This window comes from Chiloscyllium plagiosum, chromosome 31 (genome assembly GCF_004010195.1).
Source record: "Chiloscyllium plagiosum isolate BGI_BamShark_2017 chromosome 31, ASM401019v2, whole genome shotgun sequence".
Classification (NCBI taxonomy): Eukaryota; Metazoa; Chordata; class Chondrichthyes; order Orectolobiformes; family Hemiscylliidae; genus Chiloscyllium; species Chiloscyllium plagiosum.
In genome coordinates this window covers 42,338,313-42,347,138 of record NC_057740.1, presented here as the reverse complement: position 1 = coordinate 42,347,138, position 8,826 = coordinate 42,338,313, and the positions used below count along the sequence as shown (strand labels likewise).

General features: G+C 44.7%; 1 protein-coding gene across 6 annotated transcripts in view; it reads left to right on the top strand.

Moving 5' to 3' along the window:
• LOC122565494 (single-stranded DNA-binding protein 3-like) overlaps positions 1-8,826 on the top strand; it is a 124,602-nt gene that overhangs the window by 76,459 nt on the left and 39,317 nt on the right. For 5 of the 6 annotated variants that reach the window (XM_043721529.1, XM_043721528.1, XM_043721525.1 and 2 more), the window contains one exon: positions 276-371. The exons of the other annotated variant lie outside the window; for it this stretch is intronic. In XM_043721529.1, the coding sequence (XP_043577464.1) occupies positions 276-371 (96 nt within the window). The remainder of the gene's footprint in view (positions 1-275; positions 372-8,826) is intronic. 6 annotated transcript variants of the gene reach the window in all.

Genomic DNA, 8,826 nt, shown 5'->3' with positions numbered 1-8,826 from the left:
TTGATTTTAATAATCGATAAAATTTAAATAAACGAAAAATGTGATATCTGTACGCAGGTAACATTCTCAAATTTGAAAATGTCATTTCAATCCTGTCTGTGTGTGCCTGTGTGTGTGTGTGTGTCTTTGTGTGCCTGTGTGTGTGTCTGTGTATGCTTGTGTGTGTGTGTGTGTGTGTGCCTGTGCCTGTGTGTGTGTGTGTGTGCCTGTGTGTGTGTGCGTGTGTGCCTGTGTGTGGGGCCGTTCTAACCCATTGCTGCTTGTGTTTGTTGCAGAGTGCGGCAGCAGCAGCAGCAGCAAGTCCTGTCTTGGCCAACTTGCCTCCCAGTGAGGGCACTCCAGGGGTCCCATTGCCCCCAGGCTTCTTTCAGGTACTCACAACGTAAACATTGTCCAGACATCACTGGGTATAGGTTTGGGGCTAGGGGCTGCTCTGGGGGGGTAAGGGTGTTGCACCCCATGACATGCCCCAGGTCCCAGTTTTGAGATGGTGAGGTGACAAATGGTCCATATACCAGTCTGGTATATGACAGTGGGTCAGCTGTAGAGGTCACATAGCACTGTGGGGTCTACTCCCTTTTCCACATCCAGTAAAATCTCAGTCACAACCTGGACTGCCCATTGGAAGCAAGGCTGGCTTATGATGGCTTCCAAGGTTGAATATCTACCAACACGAGCTGTAGTTTGATCAAGAATGGACCCTGTGGGGGTTTACTATGGAGTGATTAATGCCAGCTATTGTCTCTCAATCCCTCAGCCCCACTTTCCATTTTTCTCTCTCTCTCTACCCTCATCTCTGTTCTGTCGGAATCTCTGCTGTTTCTCTCTCTGCTATCTCTACCTTGTGTTTATGTGTATTCACTGGTTTTGGTCTCTCTGTTTCTGACTCACTTCTAATTTTTTATATCAACCTTACTGCTATCTCCCTTCCCTCTTCTCTCCCACTCATTTTCAAACCCTCTCTGCATCTGTCGTGAACCAACTAGTATTCCTATTTCTTCACTCTCTGCTTTAACTCATTTTAATGTCCTCTCTTTGGCTCGTCTGACTCTGTCTACTATTTCTGATCCCTCTTTCTATGCAGACACAGAGGAGGCTGGAAAACATAACAAGCCAGGCAGCATCAGGGGGTGGAGAAGTCGACAATTGTGGTGTAAAACCCTTCTTCAGGACCGTTGACATCTCCACCTCCTGATGCTGTGTTCCTCCAGCCTCCTGCCTGTCTACTTTGGATTCCAACATCTGCAGTTTCTTTGTCTCTCACTCTGTTTCTTTGCACAGTGGCTCAGTGGTTAGCACAGCTGCCTCGCAGTGCTAGGGACCCAGGTTCAACTCCAGCCTCGGGCGATTGTCTGTGTGGAGTTTGCACATTCTCCCTGTGTCTGCGTGGGTTTCCTCTGGGTGTTCCAGTTTCCTCCCACAATCCAAAGATGTGCAGGTCAGGTAAATTGCCCTTATGTTAGGTGCATCAGTCAGGGGTAAACATAGGGTAGGGGAGTGGGTCTGGGTGGGTTACTCTTTGGAGGGTCAGGTTGGGCTGAAGGGCCTGTTTCCATGTTGTAGGGAATCTAACGTTAATGGGTTTTGTGTTATGTCTCATTCTGACACTGCCAATGTTTAAGAGGTGTTGTTATTTTTCTGCAGACAGGCCTGCCCTCTTATGGTCACATATGATTACATCAGCCTTTCGACAGTAACTGAGTAGATATGGTTTACTTAGACAAACTTAAAAATCACACAACACCAGATTATAGTCCAACAGGTTTAAGCCAGTCCAACACCGGCACCTCCACACCATGGTTTATTTAGACTTAACAGTCATACAGCGCAGAAACAGACCCTTTGGTCAAACTAGTCCACGCTGACCATGTTCCCAAACTAAACTAGTCCCACCAGCCTGTGCTTGGCCCATATCCCTCCAAACGTTTCTTATTCATGTACTTATGCAAATATCTTTTAAACATTCTTACCTGCATCCACCACTTCCTCTGGACGTTTATTCCACACATGAACCACTCTCTGTGTAAAAAAAGTTGCTCTTCATGTCTTTTTTTTAAACCTTTGTCCTCTCACCTTAAAAATCTGACTTTCAGAAATTAATCTGTAAACTAAAGAACTGGAATAATGTACATACTGAGATACGTAGAGAACTGATTGGCAGACAGCAAAACAAGTGTAGGAATAAACAATGTCTTTCTGAGTGCCAGGCAGTAACGAACGAGATACCACATGGATCAGTGCTAGGACCCCAGCTATTCACAATCTATATTAATGATTTGGTGTGGGAACTAAATATAATCTCGCCAAATTTACAGATGAAACAAAGCTGGTTGGGAGGGTTAACCATGAGGAAGACGCACAGATGCTTCAATGTGATTTGGACAAGCCGAGTGAGTGGGCAAATGCAGTATAATGTGGATAAATGTGGGGTCATCCAACTTGGCATCAAAAAGCTGGGAGGCAGATTATTATCTGAACAGCAGTAGATTCAGAACGATGAAGGTGCAATAAGACCCAATGTCCTTGTACACCAGTCAGAGAGTCATACAGCACAGAAACAGACCCTTAGGCCCAACTTGTCCATGCCAACCAGATATCCTAAATTAATCTAATCCCATTTGCCTGCGTTTGCCCATATTCCTCCAAACCTTCCTTTTCATGTGCCTGTTCAAATGTGTTTTGAATGTTCTAATTGTACTCATCCCTACCACATCTTCTGACAGCTCATTCCGTACACACATCACCCTCTGCATGAAGAAGTGGCCCCTCAGGTCCCTTTTAAATCTTTCCCCTCTCATCTTAAACCTGTGCCTCTAGTTTTGGACTCCCCCACCCCAGGGAAAAAGATCTTTGGTCTTCACCTTATCTATGTCCTCATGATTTTCTAAACTTCTATAAGGTCAGCATCTGACACTCCAGTGGCAAAAAAAAGATCCAGCCTATCCAGCCCTTCCTTTTAACTCAACCCGTCCTGTCTGGGTAACATCCTTGTAAATTTCGTTTACAACCTCTCCATTTAATAACATCCTTCCAAGTAAACGTGCAGATGCAGCAGGTAGAGAAGAGGCCAATGGGATGTTGGCCTTCATAGCGAGAGGATTCAAGTTCTGGAGCAGGAATGTCTCACTGCAATTATACAGGGCCTTGGTGAGACCACACCTAGAGTACTGTGTGTGCAGTTTTGGTCTCCATATTTGAGGAAGGGCATTTTTGCTCTTGAGGGTCTGCAGTGCACGTTTATGATTGATTCTTCGGTTGGCAAGAGTGCCTTATGAGAAGAGGTTGAATTGGTTCGGATTATATTCACCCAGAGAATGGGGAGCCTGTGGAATTCATTGCTGCAGAAAGTGGCCGAGGCCAAAAACATTGAATGATTTCAAGAAGGGGCTGGATATAGCGCTTGGAGCTAATGGGACCAAAGGATCAGCCATGGTCATAATGAATGGTGGAGCAGGCTTGAAGGGCCGAATGGCTTACCCCTGCTTCTATTTTCTATGTTGCTAACCCACTGTGATGGGTGCAAGAGAATCAGATCCCTCTGAATCTCAGAGCTTTGCAACCTCTCACCATTTGGATAATGTGCTTTTTAAATTCTTCCTGTCACTTTGTCCACTCATTGAACCCAATGACATTGTTTTATAACCTTTGTGTGGCCACTTTGTGATTTAATTTAGATTAGATTCCCTATTGTGTGGAAACAGGCCCTTTAGCCCAACCAGTCCACACCGACCCTCCGAAGAGTAACCCACCCAGACCCATTTCGCTCTGACTAATGCACCCAACACTATGGGCAATTTAGCGTGGTCAATTCACCTGGCCTGCACATCTTTGGACTGTGGGAGGAAATCCACGCAGGCACAGAGAGAATGTGCAAACTCCACACAGTCAGTTGCCCGAGGTTGGAATTGAACCTGGGACCCTGGTGCTGTGAGGCAGCAGTGCTAACCACTGAGCCACCGTGCCGCTCCAAGTCAAGAAATTAAACTGAATGGAAGACAATTTCTTACCCTTCTCAGTGTCATCAGCAGATTTGGCAACGATACCTTCAGTCCTCTCACCTAGATCATTTTTAAAACTGTAAACAGTTGAGGTCACAGCACTGACCTCTGTGACACACCACCCATTACAACTTGACCACATGAAATAGACCCATTTATTCCTACTCTCTGCTTCCTTATAGCCAGCCAATCTTCTATCCAGGCCAATACGTAACCTTCCTACACCAGGAGCTTTTATTTTTCATATTTGAAATGACAACTTTATTAAATGTTTTCTGGAGATCTCGACGCAGTCTATCTTTTGGTTTCCCCTTTACCTGCAGCACACTTTCCTTCCTTAAAGAACTCCAGCGGATTGGTCAGTTATGATTTCCCTTTTACAAAACTACGTTAACTCTGTCTGATTACCTCAAGCTTATCCAAGTGCCAGGATTTTAATAATAACTTTCCCCGTGACAGATGTTAATCTAACCAATCTATAATTTCTTACATTCTGTATCTTCCCTTTTTGAATAAAGGAGGTTACATTTTCTATCTCTCAATCTAATGGGACTGTCAGATCAAGTGAGTTTAGAAAATTAAAATCAATACACCAACTATTTTACAAGCCATTTTTTAAGTACTAGGATGGATCCATCAGGGTCAGGGCACTGTCAGTCCATAGCTCCAATAATTGACTCAGTACCACTTCTCTGGTGCTTGTGATTTTCCTGACCTCCCACCCTCCCATCCCCTGGTGTGTTGCTGCTTCTGGGATATTACTGGATCCTCTAAGGGGAAAACCAGTGCAAAATATTTGTTCAACTCATCTCCCATCTCCATATTCCCTGTTTTATTAATACTTGACCGCTCCCTGGTCAGCTCTGGAACATGCTGCTCCAAGCAACTGTCCTGAAAATGTTGTACAAATTCCTCATCTCGGGTATCTTCACCCATCTGACTTTTCCGTCAACATGTCTTTTAAAATCTCCCCATGGTTATCATCAGGTCTTCCTGACTGCTCCCCTTATTTCTTCTGTTATGCCTCACTCTGTCGTTGCGTGTTACCCGGGAATCGTTAATATGAACCTCCCCCCACACCCCCTTTCTCATCTCCCCCAATTCCTTTATCTCACCTCCTCCACACCCCCTTCCTCACCTCCCCCACTTCTCACTCCCCCATCCCCTTTCTCACCTCCCCACCCCTTTCTCAGTTCCCTCCCCCTTTGTCATTACTATCTCACCTCTCCCCACCCCATTCCTAACTTCCTCCCCATCCCCATTTTCACCTCCCCCATTGTCATTACTATCTCATGTTCCCCATCTCCCCACCCCTTTCTCCTTGGTGTTTATAGAGACTCCCCCTTAAACGTTCAGGCAGCCACCCAACTGTGAATTCACTCCGCAGATGGAAAGTATTCCGCCTGGAGGGTCAATGGGTGAGTGGTGTCCCACAGGGATCTCAGGCCTCTGCTTTTTGTAGTTGTTATAAATGACTTGGATGAAGAAGTGGAAGGGTGGGTTAGTGAGTTTGCCAATGACACAAAGGTCAGTGGTGTTGTAGACAGGGTCGAGGGATGTTACACGCTACAACCAGACATTGACAGGATGCAGAGCTGGGCTGAGAAGTGACAGCCTGGATAAATGCCAAGTGATTCATTTGGAAGGTCGAATTTGAATGCTGAATATAGGATTAAAGACAGGATTCTTGGCAGTGTGGAGGAACAGGGGGATCTTGGGGTCCATGTACATAGATTCCTCAAAGTTGCCGCCCAAGTTGATAGTGTTGTTAAGAAGGTGTATGGTGTGTTGGCTTTCATTAACAGAGGGACTGCGTTTAAGAGCGACAAGGTTTTGCTGCAGCTCTATAAACCTTGGTTAGACCACACTTGGAATATTGTGTCCAGTTCTGGTCGCCTCATTATAGGAAGGATGTGGATGCTTTGGAGAGGGGACAGAGGAGATTTACCAGGATGCTGCCTGGACTGGAGGGCATGTCTTATGAAGAGCGGTTGAGTGAGTTAAGGCTTTTCACACAGGAGAGAAGGAAGAAGAGAGGTGACTTGATAGAGGTGTATAAGATAATGAGAGGCACAATGTGGAGGTGCCAGAGTTGGACTGGGGTGGACAAAATTAAAAATCCCTCTACACCAGGATATAATCCAACAGGTTTATTTGGAAGCACTAGCTTTCGAAGCGCTGCTCCTTCATCAGGTGATTGTGGAGAATAAGATTGTAAGATACAGAATTTATAGCAAAAGTTTCCAGTGTGATGTAATTGAAATTATATATTGAAAAAGACCTGGATTGTTGAAGTCTCTCATCTTTTAGAATGACCATGTTGGTATCAGTTCTTAAATGTAAATCGCAAAACTTTTTTAAAAGTTACATTCTCAAGTGCACTTTAACAACTGGTGTCATGTCAGCCCAGATAAGGTATTGAAGGTGTTAACGCCCTGTGAGGCTGTCTGTGCCACAATGGTCAGACTGATTCTAATCTCAAAAACGGATTTACAGAATCTTACATGGATTCATGCAGTTTTTGAGCAAAGTAAAATGTAATTCTGCAAGTATAAATTCACCCCACAAACTTATATATATATATGTGTGTGTGTGTGTGCGTGTGCATGTGGGTGTGGGGGGCGGCTATGAGTGTCTGTGAGAGGGTATGTGTGGGAGTGTATGTGTGAATATATGAGAGAGGGTCTTTGTGTGTGTGAGTGTATGTCTGTCTGTGTATGGTAATGAGAGGCATAGACAGAGTAAATAGCCAGAGACTTTTCCCCAGGCAGAAATGGCTGTCATGAGGGGTCATAATTTTAAAGTGGTTGGAGGAAGATTTAGAGGAGATGTCAGAGGTAGGTTCTTGCCGCTGAGAGCGATGGGTGTGTGGAATGCACTGCCTGTGGTGGTAGTAGAGTCAGAGACATTAGGGACATTGAAGCGACTGCTGGACAAGATAATGGATGGCAGCAAGTTGAGGAGTGTGTAGGTTTTCACTCAGGAACAGGAGAGTATTGTAGAGGAGAAGAATGAGATATAGGATATTAGACTAGAAAGGATTGAGGTTAGTAAGGAGGAAGTGTTATCAATTCTAGAAGGAGTGAAAGTAAACAAGTCCCCTGGGCTGGATGGGATTTATCCGAGGATTCTAGGGAAGCTAGGGAGGAGATGGTGGAGCCTTTAGCCTTGATCTTTGAATCGTCATTGTCTACAGGTTTAGTACCTGAGGACTAGAGGATTGCAAATGTTGTGCCCTTGTTCAAGAAGGGCAGAGGAGATGACCCAGGTAATTATAGACCAGTGAGCCTTACTTCTGTTGTAGGAAAAGTTTTGGAAAGGATTATGAGAGGTAGGATTTATAATCATTTAGCAAGCAACAGTTTGATTAGAGATAGTCAAGGGCAGGTCATGTCTCACTGTATTATGTACAGTTCTGGTCACCCCATTACAGGAAAGATGTGGAAACATTGGAAAAGGTGCAGAGGAGATTTACCAGGATGTTGCCTGGTCAGGAGGGAAGGTCTTATGAAGAAAGGCTGAGGGACTTGGGTCTGTTCTCATTGGAAAGAAGGCGGCTAAGAGGGGATTTGATAGAGACATACAAGATGATCAGAGGATTAGATAGGGTAGACAGTGAGAGTCTTTTTCCTAGGATGATGATGCTGGCTTGTATGAGGGGGCATAACTACAAATTGAGGGGTGATAGATTTAAGACAGATGTCAAAGGCAGGTTCTTTACTCAGAGAGTGGTAAGGGCGTGGAATGCCCTACCTGCCAATGTAATTAACTCAGCCACATTAGGGAGATTTAAACAGTCCATGGATAAGCACATGGATGATGATGGGATAGTGTAGGGGAATGGGCTTAGATTAGATCACAGCTCAGATTAGATCACAACATCAAGAGCTGACGGGCCTGTTCTGTGCTGCTGTCTTCTATGTTGTATGTTCTAGTACAATATAGCAATTCATAAATGCAGGATTTGGAGGTGCCAAACATTCATTGGTCACATCTTTAAAATTAAACCCTCATATGAGATCACATTCATAAGTACAAGTGATTGTGAGTTGAATGTTCATGAATCAGGGACACAGTGTATCAATCTCGGCCACTCCCTGTGAGAGTGAGATCCCCATTCTCCCCACTTTCTGGGTAAAAAGATTTCTCCTACATTCCAGATTGGATTTAACAGTCACTCATCCTTGCTTTGGACTCCCCCTTTGGTCACCTCCTTGTCAATTCCTTGCATTGTCCAAAGATCAAACATCACATCACTCATATGTTTTCTCTGATTCTGAAAACTCACCCCATCCTGTTAGCTGTTCCTGATGATAATACACGTGTTAAACCCTGCCCCTGGTTCCCATTTGTGGGAGATATTGTAAATTCAGCTCAGCGTTGTGCTAGTTTTTCTAAGGTGAGGTTCTGCTAGAAGCTGGTACTCACTCATTTCACGCAATCACAGTGCTACAAAGTGGAAAGGATGTCTGCTCGCTTTACAATAGAGAGTGTTTGCTGAATATTAAAGTAAAGTTAAAGTCCAGGCTCAGCTGCCCAAATGGAAAGGCTGGGAGGTGAGCTGTTCCAAAATAGATACCTGTACCAAATGGCTGTTAAATGGATACCTGAGTTTTGGTTGCTGTTTGGCGATAATTCGAATTTGGGCTGAAAATGTGTTGCTGGAAAAGCGCAGCAGGTCAGGCAGCATCCAAGGAACAGGAGAATCGACGTTTCGGGCATAAGCCCTTCTTCAGGAATGAGGAAAGTGTGTCCAGCAGGCTAAGATAAAAGGTAGGGAGGAGGGACTTAGGGGAGGAGCTTTGGAAATGTGGTAGGTGGAAAGAGG